The sequence below is a fragment of the Rhamphochromis longiceps genome, linkage group LG7 (genome assembly GCF_057381845.1).
Source record: "Rhamphochromis longiceps isolate RC_006_pf linkage group LG7, R_longiceps_female_GT1.1, whole genome shotgun sequence".
NCBI lineage: Eukaryota > Metazoa > Chordata > Actinopteri > Cichliformes > Cichlidae > Rhamphochromis > Rhamphochromis longiceps.
In genome coordinates, this window is record NC_140563.1 from 40,124,104 (window position 1) to 40,149,679 (window position 25,576).

General features: G+C 40.3%; 1 protein-coding gene across 4 annotated transcripts in view; it reads left to right on the top strand.

Annotated features, from left to right (window-relative positions):
• Positions 1–2,165: 2,165 nt before the first annotated feature.
• palm2akap2 (PALM2 and AKAP2 fusion) overlaps positions 2,166–25,576 on the top strand; it is an 83,454-nt gene continuing 60,043 nt past the window's right edge. For 2 of the 4 annotated variants that reach the window (XM_085413629.1, XM_085413630.1), the window contains exons 1-3: positions 2,166–2,530; positions 16,810–16,890; positions 23,999–24,120. In XM_085413629.1, the coding sequence (XP_085269755.1) occupies positions 2,480–2,530; positions 16,810–16,890; positions 23,999–24,120 (254 nt within the window). In that variant the 5' untranslated portion in view covers positions 2,166–2,479. The remainder of the gene's footprint in view (positions 2,531–16,809; positions 16,891–23,998; positions 24,121–25,576) is intronic. The other 2 variants (XM_085413631.1, XM_085413632.1) reach the window with 1 other exon arrangement.

Below are 25,576 nucleotides of genomic sequence, written 5' to 3' on the forward strand. Positions count from 1 at the left end.
TAAATTGACACTAGAAAGTGTCTATATGTGTCCACTCTTTTGAGTGTTAAATTAACACTTCTGACAGTGTTATATTTCTAACAGTAAGATAGTCAGTGTTAAAGATTAATAATGACTAACACTGAGCTGTGCTGATTTTCTATCACTGGAAAATAACTAAAAATGCTAGTAATATTTCAGTGTTAGAAAAAACCCCACTGCTAATGTTAGTCATTGTTAATCTTTAACACTGACTATCTTACTGTTAGAAATATAACACTGTCAGAAGTGTTAATTTAACACTCAAAAGAGTGGACACATATAGACACTTTCTAGTGTCAATTTAACACTGGAGATTTTGCAGTGTAATATTTTGTGAAGCAACACTGACCTTATTTTGTTGTGGTATAAAATAAACCACCTTTCTCCATATGAGAAAGCTGTCATTTTTCTGTAAAGCAAATTTACCTTGCCTTTGGGTATAAATAAAGTTACCTTGACCTTGACCTTGATGAGAGCATACTTTTTTAAAGAGACACATTAAACTAATTTCTAAAGCAGTAACAATTTCCTGTTCAAAGAGGAAGTTTAGATCATTTACTAACCAGGTCAAACTAATCACAAATAGATAGTACAAAGTAAAACTGGATCCCAAACCATAGCTTGAGTGTCAGGAGGTTAAATTGCTTACTCTGAAAGACACAAATACAAGTTCAGTTAAATAATAAGATCAATATTTCCATAGCAAATGGAAACAATGTCTGCTTTGGTCATCGGTGGACAGTTTTTGCTGTTGAACTGTGCACCCTGGGGATCAAATATCCCTGGGTGCTGTCCATAAAGGGTGACAACAAGATCACTTTTATCTCCTACTCCACTATTACAAGATAAGACTATTTCAAGTAATAACACATCCATAGATGTCTCCTTTAGTTTCCAGCCTTGTATGCTGAACAGGTTCTGATCACATGACACCAGGGAAATGTTGGCAATGTATGGACGTATAAATTCACTCATGTATACATTAGTTTATCCACGCAGAGGTATAAAAGTCAAAACCAGAATCTTTAAATGGACTCTGAAGTTCATGGGCACTCTTCACTGCAACTGAATTAGTAACAGTGAGTGAGTACATACAAAGCTTAGTCAGTGTTCCTCAGCAAATGTTCCAAGGAATTACAATCATTTTAATTCAGATCTTGACACTATGGAACTCAACTTGACCATATTTCTTAAATGATAAAAGCAAGAAAAAAAAACTGAGGTTTTAAACATATATAACAGAAATATCCGAATCAATATAGGCCCTAATAAAGAACCTTGTGGTACACCATATGTTAAGAGAAGTGGAAGAGAACCTGAACTTAGAAGTGGACAAAGAAAAGGACTGAGGATATGAGTAAGGATTGTTACTTGTCAGTGGATTAACACACAGTTTTCTGAGCTCAGAGTTTAGACGTAACCAGAGCATCCTGCAAGTGTTCCAAGGAAGCTTTGACTCAAGTCGTGAGTCAAAGGAAATGAAAAACCACAATAACTAAACTGATTAGCTTCTATGGCACCATTGTGCAGATGTTTTTGATAAAATTAGATTGGTCAAAAAGTCAAAAGTAATAAGTAAAATTATTTACAGGTAATCTGAAATAAAAGGCTAGGTTTTAATGCTTTAATCCCCCTAAACAGTGATTTCCTTATCTGTATGTTTATCTCCTGCTCCTAAGAAGTGATCAGTGATTATGGCAGGAGGTATCACTTTGTTGACTGATCTCAATAATAAGACGGCTTACATCCAAGTCACCTTTAGGATAAGGAGAAAGGAAAACTGCTGAAAAAAGGGGGAAAAACAGTCCTATAGTTTTCCTTTTTTTTTCTTGTCTTGTCTATTCTTGAGCGCCTTCGGGGAGTTCATCTTTCAAATTTGACAAATTACTCTTTTCCTTCTGTTTTCCTTACTTCTGCAATTTTGATTTCACTGTTTTTTTTCTCTACCTCATTCCTTTTTCTCCCCCCTTTTTTCTCACACAGCTCGACCTCCATACTGCTAGTTCTCTCTCCCTTTCCTTCACCATCCTTCTCTCAGCTGCTCCTCCCAGCTGTTTAATCACACATGGCTCATGCCTAAAGAAGAGAGGGAGGGAGGGAGGGAGGGGACAAATGGGAGGAGAGACAGAGAGCGCAAAAGAAAGAGTGGGTGATAGACAGAGAGCGAGAGACAGCAAATGCAAGCAGTGGGCTGAGTGTGAGGGCACATGGCCAGTGAGTGAGAGATCTTTGCTTCCTCTCAGCGCAAGCCTCTTCTCCCGTTGTCTCCTCTCTCTGGTTGGATTATTGCCGAGGAAAGACTTCATCTGGATACTCCTCCTCCTCTCCCTGTCTCCCTCTCTCTCCTCTACTTTCCACCTCTCTTCCTACCTCTCACTGAGGGACTGCAGCTCTCCTTCTTCCCCGATCTCACCTCTTGTTCTCCTCTCACCCCCCTTTCCCCTGCTTCCTCCTCAGGATGTCGTGTGAGGAGGCTCAACTCCACAAAGAGAGGCTGCAGGCCTTGGCGGTAAGTCACTCTGTTTAAACAGGTTTTTTTTCTTTGCTCGGCTCTTCTCTCTCTCTCTCTCTCTCTCTCTCTCTCTCTCTCTACGTGTCTTTGACCTTCTGTCTGTGAGGTCTGCGGTGTCCGTCAGAAATAATGTTTCACCTCAGCGTTATCGCTTTCTTTCATTCACAGTATAAAATTTCACATGGCTGTCTCACACCTCCGGCTTCCAGAAAAGTTTTCCAGTCCTTTCTGCTCTTATAGCCTGCCATTCCCCCTAAGTGTACCATTGCCATTTACTTTTTAGTGTCACTGAAACACATACTCGGGGCAAGAACTGGTATCCACTTTTCTGTCTGTCATTGCTTCCAGCCAAAGTGTACTGAACTTTGACTTATAAAGTTAAATGACATGAAAACAAAGATGGAAAGTCACAGTGATCCAAGGATGAAACCCAAACATGGACTAGAGGTTATCTTATCTAATGTTTAGGAAAATTAATGTCATAAGAATCAAACTTAAAAGAAGTTGGCTTTCATGATCAAACTGAATCTGTACATGTCTGCGCAGATAATCGTTTGCCTACATATTCTGATATGTAGTCATTGCTGTTTCCTTATAGTGAAGTTTTAATGAAGAAAAAATAAATTGGCAACTGCTAGTGATCTTTTCTGACAGAAATCTTGCAACAAGGAGATACATATGAATATGCTTAACATGTTGGAAGCCCTGCTGCATGACATCACAGCCTCCTACACCCATTTTAATCAAATAAAACAAAGCGATTTTTGTTGCACTAGTTGTAATGTGCAGTATTCCCCTACTAGCTGTCTGTCTTACAACACTGCTTTGTTTGTCTTGTGGTTCCTGTCAGCTGTCATTGACATCCACATCTCCACAACTTGGAGGAGAATCAGCTTTTTAGTCAGGTTTTGAGGTATACTAGCTTCCCAGTTGTTCGGTAGTCTAGAATAAGTTTTGATAGTTGCCGTTGTGTTTTACCATCAGAAAGGCATCTGTGGAAGCGTTTGGCTCGGGGATGATGGGACTTTAGAGCAACAGTTATACCGAGGCTCACTGCCTGGGACTAAATTTGGCGCCAGCTAGGAACCACAGCATACCACGCACACTTAAGACGCTCAGAGGCACAGGAACACACACACGCATTTATACACAAGTGTATGTGCGGTGGTTGGGGTGGGGGCACAGCAGCAGCAGATGGAGAAACTATTTTGGCCATGTTTAAACATGGCAGCCATACCAGGCAACATGCACTTACACCAATGCAGGACTTTTAGAAAGAGAGTGGAAAGTTCTCAAACAAGCAGAAGCAAAAGACTCTGTTTCTTGCATAATCCTTGAACATTTAAAACTAAAGTGCTGAAAAATCAGTTAATAAATAGCACAAATGAGTTTTGGTTTCTTGAATGAGGCCATGAAAAACTGCAGAATATTCTGACTCTTACTGATACTGTAGTTTAACAGGTAGCACTGGAGATCCCACTGTAAAGCCAAGAGCTTTGACATATAGTAATGGGCAGCCGCTGAATACAATTAAACCACTTGGGCCTCTTTGTCTCATCTAAATGAACATTTGTCTTGTTTCAGCTAAGTGTGTATACACTATATCAAAGACAATAATAGTGCTAATAGCTTTCAGCCCCAACCAGCCACTTAAATAGAGAAGGGCTACTATTACACTAATAGTACTGAGCGCTCTGTAAGCCGAAGACTTAGCCAAGCAGCGGAGGTTAAGAGTAAATACAGGAGCTGGACAAAGTTATAAAAACCTCTTCTGACTCATTCGAGTGCAAGTGTTTAGTCATGTGGTAGGAATTTTAGCAAGCATTGTTTGTCTTCCGCAAAGATATAGAGAGGTGATTTCTGTCTGACTGGCTCTCTGGATAAGCATGAATAAACCCTTGCAGAGCAGTATGTCGTGCACACATATATACACACTCGTCGTCTGCGGTCTGCAGCTGACATGCTAATGATTTCATCAATAATTGATACTCATTGTCATCACCATCAGCGTCCATCCTCATCAATACTTTAGCAGATCTTAAGACAAATGGAAGGCTTCCTCAGAAAATCGGAACAGTCTTTTCTGTGTATGAGCCGTGCACAGTGTCATTTTCATTGCTTTATCACATGGTACTGACTTCAAGTTTGAGGCCACTACCATCCATTTAAACTGCATAAAAAGTCACAATCAGGTAGCAGACATCTGTTATTAAAGAATTAATTTACTGTAGAGATTCATTAATAACACATGGCGCTAATGGATGTGAAAGATGTCTGAATTCATTAGATGATTCACATCTTCCTTTAGGTATTCTAGGAGCACTTTGGTCTTCTTGGCATGTAAACAGTCAGTTTATTTCCTGTTTAGACAAAGAATTAATGACACTTAACACCAGCAACTGTTGTCTATTATGTGCTGACATCCAAATTAGTGACTTCTAAAGAGAAAATAAACACTGATTGGTTTGTTCTTCAGATAATAATATTGCTTTGAGCATTAATTGATCAGTAAAACAAAGAAACAGCAAAATTACCAGCATTTAATCTAACAGTTAATTAGCTAAGTGGCTCATTTGTCCATCCCACATGCAAACAAAGATTCCCACAGTCTGATAGTGATTAGGGTCTGTCAGCTGCCAGTGGCAAGTGGTTTCCATGGCTACTAATTGGTTAGATTAGGAAACAGTTGTGATGTCATGTTGTTAAATCCAGGCCTCGGTGTATTATTACTATGTAATTATAGTAGTCAGATGGAGCTCAGCCTGGCCAGGGTTCCCCTAAAAGCTGATATGAGTGTGTGTGCATGTGTGTTTGTGTGTCTTGGTAAACTCATGTGCTTTTACCAGGGCTTGCATGTGGTTTCCAGATCAGCCAGTGAATACCGGGTGCTTCATCATTCTAATTAACTGTTGCCCATGTGGCGTACAAGCCACAAGCATGGAACAGCAAAGCATATGTAAAAGTCTATGAGTCTTTGCCTGCGCTCATTCATGGACCTCTCTGTAGTGTCTGTGATATGTTTACATAGATGACCTCAGCCCTTTGGACTCTTAGCTGCCCCCCCTTCCAACGCACACACACAAACTCAAATGCACACAAGCCCACAAATTTTTCGGGGCCAAGTCAGAGGGAAATTAAGAAGTGGTACACGAGGATTGAGATGATGGGAATGTGCATTTTCGGGAAAGACAGCAAGCAAAGCATTGACATCAGCTTGAACCAGAAGCAACACAGAGATAGTTACAGGACAAGCATTTTGGATTTTTCATTTAAAAAGATAACCTTTGGATCTTTTGCTGCCTCTTTAGTATGGTTCACAGCACTGCAAGCCTGATGTTCCATTATGATCTATAATACTTCGTGGGTTCAACCAGAAATTGATCTTGTCCAAGATCTGTAAAGTGGCTGATTTTCTCTTAGTTATCTCTAAAAGAGAAAAGTATGCCTGGGGTAGGGTGAAGTTGAAGGGGATGCTATAGCTATAGCTTGGCATTAAGATTTGTGACTACGGCTTGCAGTGGAGGGCTGGGGTAATGGGTTGAGTTAAGTGGGGGGCTGGGCCGCCTGCAGGCATTTGTTGTTTCAGTTCGTGCATTTCACTTACCTCCAAACTGGCAAATTCTCACTGAAACATGTTGTTTTTCTATTTAACTTTAGGCTTAGCTTTCATTTGTGACTTTCTTTTGTCTTCTTTTTTCACAATATTTATGAAAACTATTATTACCTCAGTGGAAACTGTTTGTTCCTGGGTCAATCATTTGCTAACACCAAAAGACATTTCTTACTAAACCACACATGTTCCTTCAGTGGTGTTCACAGGCTTAAGTACCATTTTAGAGGCATATCTTTAGTTTTGCTGACATGGAAGAGACAGAAATGGTCAAACTAATTAATAATATATCATATATGTTAAGTCTGTTTTCCCACAGAAAATTGCCCAATATTTTCCCTGAATTTATGCCAAAGGTCTCCAATGAGCCAACTGGATCCTGGAGAACTGATAGGTGGTTAGAGTAGGTCTGGATTGCGAGGTTTGGTAACTTATGGGGGTGGGGGGTGTTCCTGGGGGAAATTCATATTGGAAAGGAAGAGGAGGCGTGGTTTGTTGAGCGGCAGGAGGTCTGGGGCACGGCAGGCGTTACATGCCGTCTAAAATTAGCAGCAGCTGCCTTGGGCCAACAGGACATTTTGGTATGCCTCTATCTATGTGTGTGCGTGTGTGTGTGTGTGTCTGTTTCAATGAGCGGGGTTGGAGTTCACAGAGACTTGAGACATGAGAGGATGGGATTCAGCTGCAGTGAGCTCTGCCGGGTTTGAAATAATCCACATTGCATTTGGGTTTAGTTGAATAGTAAACAATCTAGAGTGACCGGGCAGAGAAATACCGCAGAAGTATGGAGGACCAAAGATGTCAAAATCATAACTGTATTACAGATGTGTCGCACCTACAGGAGCTCCTCGGCCATGGAAATCCATGCCATGAAGTCCCTGACACAGTTTTTGTATTGATATTAATACCGAAGGAGGAAAAGAACTGTTTATGTGTGGTAGCGGAGTATGGGTGACTTCTATGCACCTCAGCGCATAGCAACCTCAGCATTTCACAGTCGATGACGGAGGGAAGAAATGTCACAAACTTCTCGTAATTGTGGCATCCTATTAGAGCAACATGCTCCAATTTAGTGAGCTCTATAGAAGGGAGCTCACTTTGCGATTCAGTTTTTATAAATGTATTCATTTTTTATGTTTTTCTTTTGTTTTTTTACTTTGTACCTTTGTGCTTTGTAGTGTATTATATGCTACTGTGAATATTTCCCTGTTAATTTCCACAGATTCATTTATTTCAGCATTTTCTTTTTGCATTTCTCAGTTAATTAAAACACAAATGTAAATATATGTAAAAAAATAAATAAATAAATAAAAAAATAACTTTCACTTTTAATAATATTTTATGGATTTATTTCGTTCGTTCATCAGTTAATGTGCCACTTTCGGTCCTCCATATAAAGAACAGTCAGCCTGACACGCAGCAAAAGTCATTTTAGCAACTATACCTAATGACAGTTTCATAGGTCTCAAAATAAATGCATTGTGGTTTACTATAAGCAGCAGCATTGCTTGATACTCATGTAAAAGCTGTCTGGAGAAATTTAAAAAACTGAAACTCTGCTGTGTTTATGTATATTTACATCATGTGATTTTAAAGGTAGGGATACTTGGATCACCTCAGAGGAGGACATGATGAATGACGTCAACACCTGCTGCCATCGCATGACAACGGCATGCAGGATGTTTAAGCAATGTGCTAAATTAGCATTTTTTGTGCACAAGCACTAGCTAAGACCTTGCCAAGTGAGCATTATGTTAACTCTAGGCATAATAACAAATTAGAAATGTCTGAATTAGTTATTCAGTTCATGTAGCCACCACCTTGATTAGTGAAAGGTATACTTTCAAACTATAGACTTTCAACTATTTTCTGCAACACTTGCTAACCCTGACCCACGACAGCTCTTACCAAAATAGTCTTTGATTAACTGTGGCTGATTTTGTTTCTTAACTAATCTATAAATTGTTTCAATGCTAAATTTATGCATGCACACTTTAGGTTTTAGCTGATGGCTTATAGAATTGTGCAGAGATCTTTTTAGCCGGTATCGGTGCAGAATCAAACCCATGACATTTGAACCACAGGTCCATTTCAGTCTCTGTTCTCTAAGCTGTCAGGTATGCCTGCGTGCAGAATGGAAGATGATCTTCACAGTGAGATTTCTGTGCTGGGTGTGTTGGCATGTACAGAATGTGACCTATCTGATCTGTAGCCCACTTCAGTTCACTAAGTCAACATCAGCAGAACTTTAATATTTGGAGTTACATCACTGTTTAATCACATTATAATTATACCCTCCTGAGCTAATCATCGATGTGTGAGATGTGCACCACTAGTGTGGAATGTTGTTTATAAACCAAGCAATTTGCTTTCAAGCCCACATCTGTCTTGGGAATTGTTAATCAAACTGTCCAACAGAACAGATAAGTAAATTGGGTCAACATACAGCACAGCTTTTTTTGTTTTGCATTATAGTTTGTTATGGTACATGGCAGAGTTGTGATTGATGATTCTCAAAAGTCTCATACCAACTTTTCCAGTTGACACACAGTTTCACACAGCAGCTACAGGGAGGCACACAGCCCCTCCCCTCACTAGCAGCTGAACAGTGGTTGACCTTCACAACACTGAAATACCCTCCATGAGGAATTTAGAGAGGTCACTGAAGCTCCTATTTTACCAGCATAGATGTATTAAACTGTTATAAAGAATTTTAACCTGGCCAGTGTACCTAGTCTTTCAATCAGCAATCAATCACATTCATTTTTTGTTAAGTTATCATGTCATATTTAATTAGGGCCCGAGCACCGAGAGTGCGAAGGCCCTATTGTATCTGCTCCGTTTCTTATTATTATTATTCAGGCAAAACAAGGGCCTTTTTGAGGGCCTAAACATCCTCAAAAACTCATGAAATTTTGCACACATGCCAGGTCTCGTGAAAAATTTTGTATTTTAATGGTTTTACATATGAGCACTGGGAAATGGCTCTAGAGCGCCACCTATGCCTTGTTAAATGCAGCCCTACGACCACATCGTTTGAGCTACATGTATGAAATTTGGCACACATGTGTATCATGCCAAGACGAACAAAAAAGTCTTGGGCCCATTGATGCAAACCCAACAGGAAGTCCGCAATTTAGAAGTGAAGGTGACATTTTGGCTCTAATTTTGCCATTTCCATGCCTCGAACTTTTTCGAACTCCTCCTTGGAATTTGGTCGTATAAGTTTCATGTTTGGTCAGTGTCAACTACACACCTGGGCCATGTTAAATTGCGGAGCTTTTGAGTTTTCGTGATACAGTGTGGCGGTGGCGCCACGGCGAATTTCGATGACTCGCCATGAAAATCTTATTGCCTCTCATTCCCTCATACATTGTCCGATCTGGACCAAAGAGCACACATATGATAAGGCTCCACCCCTGAACATATTTCAACTGCCATATTTGACATCAAGGACAGCGCCACCTAGTGGGAACAGGAAATGTCATGTTTTACACTTTGGGGTACAGTATTGTGATGGGTGACATCTGCAGCCTCAAATTTCTCCAGGTAAGCCTTAAGGAGTTGGTCTTGGGTTACAGTGAAAATTGTGACTTTTCGCGAAAGGGTGTGAACCCTGCAGCATGGCGAACTTTGATGTCACGCCATGAAGAAACAAATTAGTATAACTCAATGAAATCCAGTCTGATCAGTACCAGACTTTACAGGCATGATGTCAGACCCACCCTGAACAGATTGATGTGCCCATTGTCAGGAATACGCAGAGCGCCACCTAGTGGCAACAGGAAATGTCATGTCTTTCATTTTGTCGTACTGATTTTCACAGGTTCATCGTGGCCACCTCAAAAGCAGTGAATATCACCATCAGTTGCTCATGATGCTTCAGTGCGAAAATTGTGACTTTAAACTGAACGGCGCACCCTGGTGGCAACGCGGTTCACCGTGAACAATGAAGTGGCGTTTGAGGGGCTTGGAAAGTTTAAAAAGTCTTGAAATTTGGCCCACACCTCCAATGGGACGAAGGCTTTGTTGTTATGTGATCACCTTCCTTGAATAGCGCAAAATGGCTCCACAGCGCCCCCTACAAACTTTCAAATCATCAGCCCCTGCTCTGTGTTTTATGTATGAGTCTGAAACCTGGTAAGCTTATAGGAGAGATCAAGATGTACAAAAAAAGTCTCTTGGAGCAAAATCCCAAATCCAACAGGAAGTCAGCCATTTTAAAATGAATGTGTAATTTTGGCAACATTTTCCCCTCTTTTCAGGCACCATTCTTTGACGAACTCCTCCAAGGGATTTCATCAGATTGATGCGATTTCCTGTGTGTGGAATCTAAAGACCTTTGTGATGTTAAATTGCGAAGCTTTTTACAGTCAGGGAAACGGGGTGGTCATGGCGGCATTTGGAGTTTCAATCACTCGCCAAAAAGCAGTAATCTGCTGTCACTCGAAAACACAATGTCCAATCTCTCCCAAAGGTCGCAGGCATGATTAGACTCGAGCTCGGATATGTTTGTTATGCCATTTGTACATAATGGTTAGAGCGCCACCTAGTGGGACGACTATAATCCTGGTTGAATAAGATGAAATGTTAGCTGGTGGTTAAATGCATGAAATCCATCAATGTCACATCAGATCGAACATGCTGGTATTAGGTTTTGGGCGTGGCTCGACACGCCAGGGTGCGAGGGCCCTCATAACGCTGCTTGCAGCTTTAATTTCATATTGATTTTGTACTTCTCCCCACTGAAATCCAGACTTCTGTCTGTTATTGATGACACACAAAACCTTTTAATTAATTTAATGTATTCCACCTTTTATTTAAACGTTGGACTCAGAGTGAAAACAGTGTGCTGCATATAGTAATTGAAAAATTTGGGCTTTGTGGAGAAAAGACAGAAGATGTAGGCACACCTATAGTCACATGTTAGTACTGAAGGTTATTCCCCTTAATGAAGTAGCCTGGAAATGAGTCTGCCCCATATCACTTCTAGTTATAGGCTAGCGGGCTCCAACCTTTTTTGCGCCACGGACCAGTTTAATGTCAGAAAATATTTTCACGAACAGGCCTTTAAGGTGTTGCGGATAAATACAACAAAATAAAATGATATGACCAAGACAAAAATTTTGTAAATATAATAAATGTGAATTCACTGTGTAATTGTGTAACTTTGTTACCAGCATTCTCCTGAAACGAGCCAACAACATTGAGAGTAACATCCTCCTCTCTGACCCTTAATGCTCTCTGGTCGCTATGGTAACGCATAAACATTTCTTTCAAAATAAAACACACAACTACAACACAGGAAACTGAGTTAATGATAAAAACTCTGAAAACAATACATTTCACACCCGAGCCTCAACTCTCGCGGCTCAGTACCAAACAACTCACGGACCGGTATCAGTCCGTGGCCCGGGGGTTGGGGACCGCTGCTATAGGCTCCAGCCCCACCCCTGAATCATTTAAGACAAAATGTGTGCATTTTAAATAGTGGTATAAAATGTGCTATTCATGCTCCCAGTGCTGACTACTATTGCGCACACACAGACTCTACTTGGGTAGTAAAGTGTATGAGTAGATGAATATTCATTTAAAATCTAGTAAGTTAAATTCTGGTGTGATCGCAGATTGTGACTGTGATGGGTGTGATTGCTGTTCATCTGTGTGTAAGGATTGTGTAATTTGTCAATTACTTCCTGTCCCTTACAGGAAACTCCTATCAAACATTAAGTTTGGTAGGATGTCGACTACTATGCCTATTAAGTTCTTTTTTTTTCTCCTATCAACTGAACAGGAAAAAAGAGTAAGAGTTCACTGAGCTGAGCTTAAATTTACAGGAAATGTAACCAGACAACTGACATTTGACTTCATCTTCACTGCCGAAATTTTAGCTCTTTAGGATGAAAATTCGATCAAGAGCACTTGGTTGTCTTGTGAGGTTAAACACACCAGCAAAACTGTGACAAATTAAAGTAAACTGTACACTGGAGATTAATCATTTAAGTCATTGAACACAAATGTCTTCACCCTTTAGACTGTGACAAAAAAGATATACGCTCTGCATACAAGCTGCCCTGTAAGCCAAATAGGGCCAAACACTGTGAGTCAGAGTGTGGGAAGTCATGAGTGTGTCACCAAGAATGTCAACATATTTTTCTGAAGAGGAGGATGTGACCACTCGGAGAGAGTACAGTGAACAGAGCGGGGCTCGGGGTCATTATTCCTGCCTGTTCAACTCCACAAGGGAAAAAACTTATTTCACTTTTTATTAAGCCCTCATATTCTATTGAAGACATTCTTTTACTGTTACAGTTCAGACTCATACAGACTTATCTATTCAAAATTAGTAAAAGTTATTCCACCAAATTTGGTAATTCGAGTGCCATTTTTAACATTACACAAAAGCAATTACTGCATTGTCAAGAAAACTCTGCAGGTCTCTCAAAAATGTTCTCTATTTAGCAACCAACCACTATTTTAAAGTATTATATTCAGTAGCCAGTTCTACAGTTTACATGACAGCAGAGCTTTTCTGTGGACAGGGATGCTCTATACATTTTATTTCTGGGATATGATGATGAAAACCAAATGGCACCCAAACCATCTTTGATCTGGCGATGTCAACCATCATCTGTGCTTATGCATTCCTATATAGTAAATGATTGTCAGACGTACAAAGCACACACACTGACTGAGTGCTGTTTATTTAGAGAGTATATTAGTGTGGGCTTTTCTCTGTCTACGTATTCAAGCCTGTGAGTCTATTTGCTTTTGTGTCTTTCATGTGGGCGTGTTTTGCCCATTCCCTGACCACATGTCCTCGACAGTCCCTGACATCTGGTGACCATACCTCTGCTTACGCTCTCTGACTGTACTTCGCCAACCATGGGAACCATGCCGCTGTGTAGGCTGCTCCTGTATGTGTGTGTCTGTGTGTGCGACAGAGGGAGAGAAATGACTTCAGACTTGGTGTATATCTTTTCACAGCCTGTGTGCAGTTTAATAATATGTTCTGATAGTCTGCTATAGTAATATAGCAGTTTTGCACCTTTCTTTTCAGGGGTTTCTTGTTTTTCTTTGTTTCTGAAAAGAGCAGGTCCAAATGTAGCTTTTATGTGCTCCATCTTGGGTCCATTTGGTAATTTCCTGGCACCAAATGAACATGTTCGCACCACAGTTGGAAAAGAGGCACACCTGAGGTTGTGGGTTTGCTGAATAGTCAGTGCAGGGTAATTTTGGTGCGCACTTTGGCACAAAATTGCATTTGCTCCTGCTCAAACTACTTCTTATCCTATCACAAACACAGACGCCGGGTTTTAATAGCTTTAGTTGGCAGGCACATACACAGAGACATCCAGACTCACTCAAGTGTGGTCTACTTTCCATTTCTTAGACATTATTTTCATCTGCTAAATATTACCAAGGAAAATTTGTTATATAATACCACTGAGTTCAGTTGAATGTTGCTATAAATGTTGTGATAAGTGAGCATCCTTCAGATGCGCTCTCCTCTCAAAAACAATCCCACATGTCATTAGTTCAAGCTGTTATTATAGCCTCTAATTATGTTTTATAGCATAAATTAACCCGTGAATAATTGCATTTAAAATTTGCACCAGTATGAGCAACCAAGTAATTGAGCTAACTCTCATTTTGCAAAATTACATATTGTTGCACAAAGTATGAACTTTTCCTAATTCTAACCAGTGTGGTTGACTACACCAAAAAGCAAATGAAAATAAAAAGTCAAAGGTTTGTGTGCTTATAACTAGAGCAGACTTCTTCTTCTTTCTTTTTTTCTTTTTTTTGGGCACACTCTGAAAACATTCCTTGATAACATCTCAAAAACAGATGTCTGATAAATTATGTAGAAGACTTGGTGATACCCCTTCAAGGATCAAGGTGGTTTGTGCGCTTTAGTCTACCCATGAGTGTAGCTTTGTTGTCAGAGGCAACTGGCACCTGGTAGGGTCTCACAAGGCAAGGGACTTCTAGGGAAAAATGGATACAAGGGTCAAATCTCTTAGCTGACTCAGGACGCCAGGTCTTCATTCACGGGGCTCAGCCCAAATGAGACACATATGATTGGATTGGATAGGCCACTAAAGGGACTTTGGTGTTTGTTAAAGTGCTTATAAGGCCTGGAAGGTAATCTTGCTGTTGGGGAATGTTTTCTGGCTGTCATTTGCACTGACAGAGTCCAGAAGACTGAATCTTCTTTGAGTCTCTGGTGGTGTGCTTTACGGTGGCCCTCTCGGGAACAGCATGCCTGGTCGCAGTGGAGTTTTGTTACTAGATTTCTGTGCTGATTACAGTAACAAACACCATGTTCAAGTGTAAAGGTGTTCATAAGTACACCTGGCAGCATGCTGGAGATCCATGATCGATGATTAGAAACTTTATCAGATCTGCAAAAAGGCCAGTCAGCTGTCAGCTGGTCAATACCTGTTGGTGAGTCGGATCAGGTAGCAGGGAGGCCTCTGCGCTTAAACTTTATGTTTAGGCAGCCCTCAGTAACACGTTGTGCTCAAACAAAGAGGTGCATGTAGAATCTGCCAGTAACAGTTTTATATTACTCCCTGGCATGATTTACCAGGACAATTTTATTTGAGTATTTCTGTTTGGAAAATTTGTGCTTGTGCCCAAAGTGTTTGTGTGCCCTGTACAGGAAAAATAAAGCCCGGGATCTCATTTCCACCCACATTAGAAACTCTTAGGCAGAGAAAATGCTGGAGAGGTGCTGATTTTGATGCAGAGCAGTCACAGGGTCTTTAAAGTAACAGAATTGTATTTTTTTACATGCTGAAACATCACAAGCAACAGCAACAAGTCCCCCAACCTTTTCATTTACCTATCTTGTTTCTATATTGACTCTTTTATTTCTGTTTTCACCTGTTTCCTGATAACATCTATTGAATTCTCCTCTGCTCTATTTTTATTCCATTGTATTCAGCTCCGTATTCCCTTCTCCTCTTTTTTCTATTCTGCATCAGTCTTCACTTACTTTGTCTGAGAAATGGTCCAAGGTTCATTCATATTTGGGGGGTTTCCCCTTATGGCTATATTTAGTCAACAGGAAACGTCCCAGAAATCCTCAGTCTACTCCCACAGAGTAGTGAGTGGGAGAGATGAAGCCACATACACATCCACATTGTCTCATGCTCGTCATCCCCAAGCAGGCTTATACTGGGACCTGCTTTGTTTGTACATTTCCATGCATTTATGTGCATGCTTTAATCGTTCTAGTTTTTTGTGTGTATTTTCTTTGTTTTCAGCTTAAAACCTTCCACTCACCATGCACCCACCTCCTCTCCCACCCATTATTTATCCTTTATCTCCACATAAAGGAATGTTCTTCCCACCCCAAGTTCAATGACAGTGCCACGTGGAGTAATCAAGGCCAAATCTCTGCTCTTTATATGGCTTGTGAGCACTAACCCTTCTCAAACCTCAATAAGCTTTCACCTTCAACCTCTCTAATACTTTCCTTCCTTCCTGTGTATGCCCCTTGGACCATATTTCTACCCATGTCTTCATAAGGAGACATTTAATTGCACATATGTACAGTATGCGGACAGCGTACAGTGTAGTGGAATTTTTTTTTTCAGAAAAAACAATTACTATGAATAAAATCTGGCTTTACTGGAGCATCCGTGACAGAACTCGACCAGTAAACTCTACCACACCTTATCATTATTAAACTGAGATCGACAGTGTATCGCATTTCAGTCTCTGCACACTTCTAAACTGAATTTGTTTAAACCTTAATCTCTCCATTAAACTTGTCCCAAAGGGATCTTTGTCTTGCAGATTGAAATGCACCATTAAAATGTAAACACATTCAATCAATAAAACAATTGTATTCTTATGCCTAGGCGCTGCTGAAAGCTGTCTCTGAAGGCATTATGTTTTCCAGTTGTTCATCCATTTATCCCTCAGATCTCACATCTCACAAGACTACTTATGGGAATTTTGGAAACTTGGCACGAACATTGCCTCAAAGTCCAAGATGAATTTTGAATTTTGTGGCCAAAAGGTCAAAATTTCACAATAGATGTTTTAGGACATAAGTCAAAAATTCAGACACAATCCATCCATCTTCTTGATCAGTTATCCAATTCAGGGTCATGAGGGGGATGGAGTCTATCTCAGCCGTTATAGGGTTTAAGGACAGGTTGCCAGTCTATCACAGGACTAACACATAGAGGCAGACAATTAAATGTATAGATTTCTGTAAAATGTATAAAAGGACAGTATCAGAAATGAGTATATCAGAGGGACAGCTCAGGTTGAGTTTGGAGGCAAAGTTAGAGAGGTAAGGCAGAGATGGTTTGGACATGTGGCAAGGAGAGAGAATGGATATACTGGACAAAGGATTTTGAATATGGAGTTGCCGGGCAGGAGTAAAAGAGGAAGACCACAAAAGAAGTTGTAGTGAATGAGGACAAGCAGAGGGTTGGTGTGGCATAGGAAGAGGTTAGAGATAGGAGATGGAGGAAGATGATCTACTGTGGAAAAGCAGCTAAAAGAGGAAGTCAAGCATCAGCTCTACTGTGACATCATTACTTTTATTCTTTTCAGGCAATATTAAATGCTACAAACTCAAGACTCAACTTTACAACAGTAACACTTTGATTTTTAACTCTTACATTTCTTTGTCTCACAGGAGAAACGGAAGCGGCAAACTGAAATTGATGATAAAAGAAGCCAGCTTGATGACCTGCTGCTGCAGCTCCAACATGTCAAGGTATGTTGTGTATTTATGATACATATGTTGGGTACATATGATACATATGTATAAGTATTATTTACAGTTCAAGTAATGATTATGCCCTGTTGTTTTTATATTAGAGCAATAAAACGTCATCGCCTGTCTAGGTGCACATGTGCAAAGAAATATCACCCTGAACATGCTCAGTAGCTGTTTATCCATCTTTGCATAATTCAGTTATAACACTTATGGTACCACTGTAAGGGCTAAGTTTGAAAATTATATATTTATTAACATTTTTAAAGACAACAGACAGAGAAATACCAACATTCACTCAGTCCTGGATTGTGATGTACTTACAGACTTTTCTGCTTACTCGTGTTACACAGAGCTATTCATTACTTGAATGCACTGCGTACAGCTGAGCTAAAACAGTGTGAGCATGTGAGAGATACATTTTTGACTAAGGTACTGGTTGATTAAAATTAGGTCAGCGTAAAGGTGAAGGGAAGGTGAAGAGTGCAGATTAGGGTTAGTAGTTCACAGGGGAAAGACGTGAGTCATGATGCTCTTATGAGTTATTGCTCTATCCTCTTTCTTCATCTAGATATAACCTCAACCCTTGAGAGATAGATCGATTTGACAGCTTCCTTAACTGTTTTGTCTCATTTCAGCATGCTGCTTTTCTGCATGCAAGTGTGTTTAATTACTCATGAGCATGTGCGAGTGTGTTTGTCAGTTTTTGGCTGAGATGTTAGTGATTCCACCTCAGTATCTCCTGGTGTGCAGGCCTATTAGAACAAGAGTTTCCCTTGGCTAAGCAGGCCCTGGCATGGCTGTTTTCTTCTTTACAGAAAAACACTCAAATCCAAACACACAAATATATCCCCTCATAGTTAATGCCAGCCACTACCGGTAAGCCAAGATTTTTGTTTCAAGTAAACACAGATTTGATGTCCAAATGAAGGACAGAAGACACAAGCTCCTGACACATTATGAGTTTATAAAATGAGCAGCTTCCAGGCATCTGTAATTTATGCGGACTTCTTCTTTCAGCTACTAAAGAATTATTTGACCTTGTACACAAAACTCACCCAACCAAACCACTGTCAGGTGGAGACACAACAGACTGAGGCATCCCATAATTTTCGAGCTTTGACACACGATGTGACGCTGTTTAAACTATATGTCACTGGACTTTTATTTAAGTGTCGTCACTGTGTTTATAAAATGTGTGCATGAGCAACACAAGTCAAATATGGTGCTGCTCTGGTGATGTATAATTGGTTTAACTTCAAAAGACAATATTAGGAAAATCCCACAGCCGTAGCTGCTGCAGAGTTGCAGGGTGGTTAAGAGAATAGCTGCGGGTACTCATTAAACTACATAAATATCTATGGGAACCAGTTTTAATATTTGCAATAAAAATGCATTCCATTTGCTAACTAGAGCCATTAAACACACTTGGCATGAATGAATCCTTTATCAAATAAGTCTGATTCCACATACTAGTGTTTTCCACCATTTAACACCCAGTTATGGGAACATGGGCAAAACAAAAACATTGATTCAAGACATGTGCACTTTCATTAAAGCATGCAGTGCAGTTCAGCCACTAATTGGGGTTTACAGTAACTCGTATATTTGGTTTTGAGCCCTCTGAAGAGTCGAGTTTTCCAGTTAGGGCTCATCTGCAAAAGGGTGTTTATCATTCTAAGCATATGCATATTTTAAACGTAACATTTTTGAGTGTGTGTGTGTTTGCTTTGAAAGTGCTGATGAATCAGTGCTTCTTTCTAATGTCTGTTTTCTTATTTGACCCGATCTGGGTTATTCTTCACTGAAAGTAATAATCATAACAAATTACACATGACACAAAGTGCTGACATTGCAGACTACTGCGATGACTGCTATTTAGACTAATAGCCACTGTTGTTTTATCAGTGCTGCACTGATGTGCTACAGTGCTATGCTTACCAACTTTTCAGTGGCACTTCAGCTAAGTTTGAATTAGGCTTCTTGCAAATGACAAAACTTTGAAAACATCCATGTTGATGCCACCTACTGGTTTCTGCACTTCTGCTTTGAAGCCTCAGATTCTGGCATCCATCCTTGTTTTGTGAATTCTGAAAATTAAGGAAAGAAATCCCTGTTCAGCTGCGATGAAAGCTTGGTTTACATTTCTAACAGTCAAACTTAATCATGGATGGAGTTGGACTCCACCAAAGGGTCTTTTGTCCCTAATTCTGCTTATAATTTGTATGGACAGAATTTCTAGGCAGAGCTAAGTGTTGAAGGGTGTTCTCAGATGGTCTCGGGAGCTCGACTCTGCTTTTTGCTGATGATGTGATTTTGTTGGCGTTATCGAGCAATGACCTCCAGCTTATATTGGAGTACGGTAGTTTGCAGCCAAGAGTCGAGCTACTTGGATTAAAGTTGGTACCAAGTCTGAAGTTCTCAGCCAAGAAAAGGTAAAGTGGCCACTCAAGTTTCCATCCAAAGTGGCGGCATTTAAGTGTCTTAAACGTGTTCACAGGTGAGTGGTCAGTGTAGTGGGACACTGACAGGGTGATTGATGTGGCATCTGCAGTGATGTAGACAAGTTTGTTAAGGTGAAGAGAGAGCTGAGCAGGAAAGTGAAGTTGTAAATTCCTTGGTCAATCTATTTTTCCACCATTCCCAATCTTCATGACCTGTGGGTATTGACTATAGAAATTTTGGTTACAGGCAGCAGAAATGAGCTTCCTCCAAAGGACACCTGGGCTCTACCTTAGAGATTAGGGGAGAAGCTCCTTCATCTGAGGTGGTTCAGGCATCTGTCCCTTCAGTGCCACCTAGGTGAAGTGTCTCGTCTGGCTTGGAAACACCTTGGCCTCCTCTGCTGCCCCTAATAAGCAATTGATAATGCATGGATGGATGGCCATTGCCATGTTATGTATAATGCTATATTATTTGTTTAACAAGAACAGATGTGGTGCATAAATCGGTTAATTCGTGTCATTGTAAATGCTCCAAAAGACACTAAAACAATAAGCATAACTTCAAGTGAATGGCTTGATTGTGCATTTTACCTTACAAGTCTTATGGATGAACTCACATTTGGAGCCAGCCTTAAAGGGTTGTGATAAGTTTGGATTCATTCAAAAGTCATCACAACTCTACTATCCTTCTCATGCTCCCTAAAGATACATGAAAAACCAAGAGAGGTCAGAATGGATCTTAATCTGAATATGTTTGCTCTATCTGCAGAATCCAGCCCCCACTGATCTTTAATGATCTGTGTACTTTTCTTTCATACAACACCAGTAGGCCTGAACTCCAGATGTAATCAGCATCTGGTCACACAGTTCCATTTAATGGCCATTACCTCTAAGTGCCACGCTGCCAGGCAGCATGAAGCAGGCTTTGTTGAGCGCTCTCTGGAGACCCAGTGGCTTGGGAGAGGAAACGGGAACTAGAGCCCAGAGATTTGATAAGGACCTCTGGGCTGCATGATTCAAGCTTCTCAATGGAGGCGATGATGTGAGTCTGGAACTTTGTAAACATCGGCATGACTTCAGAGCAAAGTTTTACCTTGGCCATGAATTCTCTTTTTGAAGCAGTGTCTCCATCTGGGCGTTACATATTTTGATAAATTGGTTATTTCACTTTCTGATGACAAGCACAGACATTCATAACAGCCTGAAACCCTCCCTTTAATAGCCGAGTTCAGAGTGGTTGTGTGTCACAGCTCAACAGGAAATGGAAAGTCTGTTAAACAGCATGAGAGAGAAGCAAAGAGCCGTCTGGTTCTCAGGGGAAACAAGTTATTCACCAATGCTTTTTGATAGCTGAAATGCTACGGAAAGCTGTTATATATATATTATGGTATTGATAAAACTCCACAGTGTTGGTAAGAGGTCAGGCACAAATATAGCCAACAATGCATCTCTGAATAAGTGATGGCTTCTAAATCATATAGAGAATACCGCTGTGATCTCGATGTGGAATGTGGAATTTGCTTAATGAACTTGAAACTAGCTGTTTACTTTAGAAGTTCACTAATGTTTGTGATGGAAAACTGCAGTGCAAGAAAATCAAACATGGATGGGAAAATTTTGCAGAACATAGTTTTTAAATTGTTCGGTTTAACTGATAACCAGGTTGTGCAACTGCCTTTCAAAATATTTCTGTCATACACTCACCAGACACAGTGCAACTTGCTAGCACCTCATGAACCACTTTTCCCCCTTCAGAACTCTTTATTGCACACATTTAACAAGGTGCTGGAAACACTGAGATTGAGATCTGGTGACTGTGGAGGCTATTTGAGTACAGTGAACTCATTGTCATGTTCAAGAAACCTGTTTTAGATGATTTGAGCTTTGCAGCATGCTATACACTGTTGTCATAAAGGGATGGATGAAGTCAGCAGCAACACTCAGGTATGCTATGGTGTTTAAAAGATGCTCAGTTGGTACTAAAGTTACATTTAGTTCAATTGAATTGTTTTATATGGCGCAAAATAACAACAAAGGCTGATTCAAGGTGCTTAGAGCCAAAAGTGTGCTAATAAAAACACCTCCACACAGCAGCCTGAATTGTTGATACAAGGCAGGATGGATCCATGATTTCATGACCTCACCACCTGCATGATGCAGCCAAGATCATGAGACCAGGCAACATTTTTCCAATCGTCTGTTGTTCAATTTTAGTGAGCCCATGAAATTGTAGCCTGTTCTGAGCTGAAAGACGGTGCACACGGTGCAGCCTTCTGCTGTCCATCCCCTTCAAAATTCTGCATGTTGTGCTTTCAGAGATGCTCTGCATCAACCCGTTGCCTGCATATACAATTTGGCCGTTATCATTTGACATTTGCCATCGACGAGGCTTTTTTTCTTTATTGGACCATGTTCTATAAACCCAGAGATCTTTGTGTGGGAAAATTCCAACAGATCAGCACTTTCTGAAATACTCAGGCCAGCCTGTATGGCTCCAACAAACATGTCACTTTCAAAGTCACTTAAATCACCTTTTCCCCATTCTGATGCTCAGTTTGAAATGCTGCAGGTCATTGTGACCATGATTATACATGCTTACATGCACTGACTTGCCACCATGTGAGTTTCTAAATATTTAATTAGGTGTGTGTGTGTGTGTGTGTGTGTGTGTGTGTGTGTGTGTGTGTGTGTGTGTGTGTGTGTGCGTGCGTGCGCGCGCACGGTGGGGGGAGTCACACGGGTAATTTTCAGCTCTATGACCTCCAGCCAAGCAACAGTTTGACAGTAAACAGCTAAAAGGTGAATCAGTGTTCCAGCTCCGCTCTGTTGTGGTAACAAAGCAAAGCTCCAGACAGAAACGGAGACATTAATGGCGTAAACAGAGCTCTGGCATTATCTATAAAACATTAAAGAAATCCAGAGCCTGTGTGATGAGAAGATTGGCACCCTGGTTGATTTTCTGTGTTTAATACTGCAAGAACCAGACAAACAAACCTGGGGTTTAATCTATATTGTTTATCCATGAAATGTAAACAGGGGGCTACAGGGACCACATGCAGCATATGGAATTTTTGTGTGCCCAGATATGTCTCTGGGACAAATCTGGAGACAGAAATCGAGACGCAATAAAATACCATAAAACACAGAACAACGTTGTTGGTTTTGTTATTATAAGGCATAGCGAAACAAGAATTGTTTCTTTAGCTTATTAGTATCTTACAAATCATTTAAACAGAAAGAGAGAGACAGTAGAAAATCTGCTTCATATTTTATCCCTGTTTAGTCTAATTTGAGAAATGTTTGTGCACCAAAATACCATCTGTCTCTTCACACAGCAGTAAAATGATCAAAGGAAAATTTTTCACTAAACTGCTTGTTTAGTAAAACTTAATAGAAAAGCACCATGCTCACAGTGAATGTACTTAAATTTCTTTCCCTTTTTGGAAAAAATAAATTTGTTATAGTTCACAGAAAAAAACACCCTTAGTTGAAGAAAACAACCTTGACTGTACATGATGATATTTAGCCGACAAAGCGCTTTTTATAACGTTCCTAACAAAATAACGTTGTTTACATCACGGAGAATGGTTGCTGTAGCTCTCTCGGGCTTGTGGGATTCGCCTTTAACAAAGAGTAGTTTCCTACGAGTAGCAGCTGAGTTCAGAGTTCCTGTGTTACATAAAAACTCCTACATGTTTGGTTATTTGTTCTAGCTGTGCTCGGCAGTGATTAGAGGACTCTAGCCCCCGTAACGGTGCTCCGGTGGCAGTTAACAGCATGTTTAACAAAAACACACTATCACAAAGATGCTGATGTAGTGTTTGATGTAGTCTGCTGATCTCCACAATCTGAACAGGTCGACAACCTTTTCTGCTCTAAACATTCTCATTTGGTCATTTGAGAAGACTCTATGCACCATTAGACCAACTGTATCCAAATAGTAAAGCAGGAGTGTACCATAAAGGCCTTATCAGTTAACAGGCTTCCAATGTGGCTGCCATTTATTAGAGCTAACAGTTACTCACTGGATTGATTTGACAGACAAATAATCACAACCTTTTTGTCAATTATTAATTGATCATTGCCTGGTCAAATAAAGCACTCTGGCATGCTTTATTACATTTTATTTATTACATTTCTTTCTTGTCAGTTCTAGAGTCTAGTGAAAAAAATGCATCTGTGCTTCTAGTTTTTAAACCTTTGCATCTCTATTTCCCACCAACCTCAGTTTATATGCTAAGCCAACCAGCTGTGGAGTCATGGCATCGTGATCTTCTGATCAAACAGGAAAATAGGATAATCTATTCCAAAAGCAGTGGTTAAACTTGTGTGAACTTATCAACTCAGATTGATTGTTACGTATTGGCAGCCTGTCTGTTCTTGTAAATTAGATGGGGATTATCTGCAAACCTTAAGTCTGAGAGTGATTGCACCCTGGTGGGTCATTGCTGGGTCTCCTTCCACCAGTGGTCATCCAGAGGTTGAGAGTATCATATGCTCAGCCTTGTGGACAGCCACTTGCAATTAGTTGCAGACAGCAAAACAAAATTCAATACAATTACCAGTCAACCATGGATTCGTTTCTAGTCACAAGAAGGTTCCCATTCTATTTGTACTCTAGAGTGACTGAGCCGACTGAAACCAGCATTTCTTTGTGTCCTCAGTCCAAAGCTATGCGTGAGCGGTGGCTGCTCCAGGGCATGGGAGTGGAAGAAGAGGAGGCACGGCGGAAACAGCTGGAACAAGATGAAGAGCAAGGGAAGAGGCTGGAAGACATGATACACAGGTACAACACATGCAGTAACGAGGCTTGGGTTTAGTTTGCTCTTCATGGACATTCTGGCAGTGCTGCTGATTATCTTCTGTTGTGGTTAGAGTACAGTGCAGGACATAATACATTTGAAGTGGGATTAAACAAAAGGCAGAGCTGATATTAAACAGATGTAAGCAGCCGATTAGATTAATATTAACAAAAGTTGTCACATCCGTTTTTTTAATACTGAGCTTCTGTTTTTCTTGGTGGCACTCTGCAGCCAATTTGACATATTTCCAAGAATATCAGTTTTATTATCCCTTATAGTTCTAGTCTTATATGTAGTCATCAAATAAGGGCTTTTTTTTTTTTTACATCTAATTCACAAAGAACACACTGGACATGCAAAAAAGGGGACATAGGAGGAAGAGAGTGAGATACATTTAAAGAATCAAAATAGAGTGATGTGACTCTTTTTGTGCTTCCTGTCTCTGTGCCTCCGGGAGGAGCTTCCTGATTCCCATCAAGTGTTGCTGTGAGATAGTCACTTATTCCCCAGTGAAGTTGGGGGCATGAGATCATGAATAAAGTGCCAGCCAGTTCTTGCTATTGTGATTCTGGGTGTGAGATTGGGGTTGGGCTGCAGCTTTTCTTTCCTGAGACAGACAGAAAGCAGTAGAAAGCAGAGGCTTTGTCTGATTTCTAGTACTGCTTAATACAAATGATGTAGACGCTGGTGTGCAATAAAATGAAACTGCACAAAATAAACGAGTGAGGTCTTTTCATTCTGGATACAAATTAAAAATGTAAAAAATATGTCCACATGAGATGGCCTTAATATAATGTTGATATCCCCATATTTGGCAGGACCTGAAAAGATTAGCCTAGTTATAATAATGTATGCATGCTCAATGGTACAGAATTCGTAGTGAGAAGAAAATAGGGGGTTCTCCTCTTTTATTAGGGAAGAGAAACAGGAAGAAGCATGAAGCAGTGGAAACTGTTAATGTTGTATTTGGGAAAAAAGAAAAAGAAGAGGAAAAAATCTTCACAAACTATTCTGCCAACAAAAACTAGCATGGATTCATAAAGAGTAAAGCTTAGCAGCATAGCAGGATAATGGCCTGTAAAAACAAATCAGTTAAAATGCAGTGGAGAGTCGTTGTCTCGTAGCTCGTGTATATGGGTGAGATCAGAGCACGCTCTGGGTGAATTTGGCATCAATGAGTGAGGCTCACTCCACCACCTCATTTATCAAATCTCTGTATGAAAGAGACTCTGTTAGCTACCGTAGGTTATCACTGCTGCCGAAATAACATCAACATGAAGCGTTGTCACGAACTCCAGGATAACATTTGCTCTTCTATAAACAGAACAGCCGTGAATGGTCACAGAGACAGCTTTGTAGGCCAGAGTACAGTTGTGATGGTGAAGCTGCCTCACGTGAATCACTTCATTCAGCTGCAGCTGAATAGAGTTGCTGTCTGAT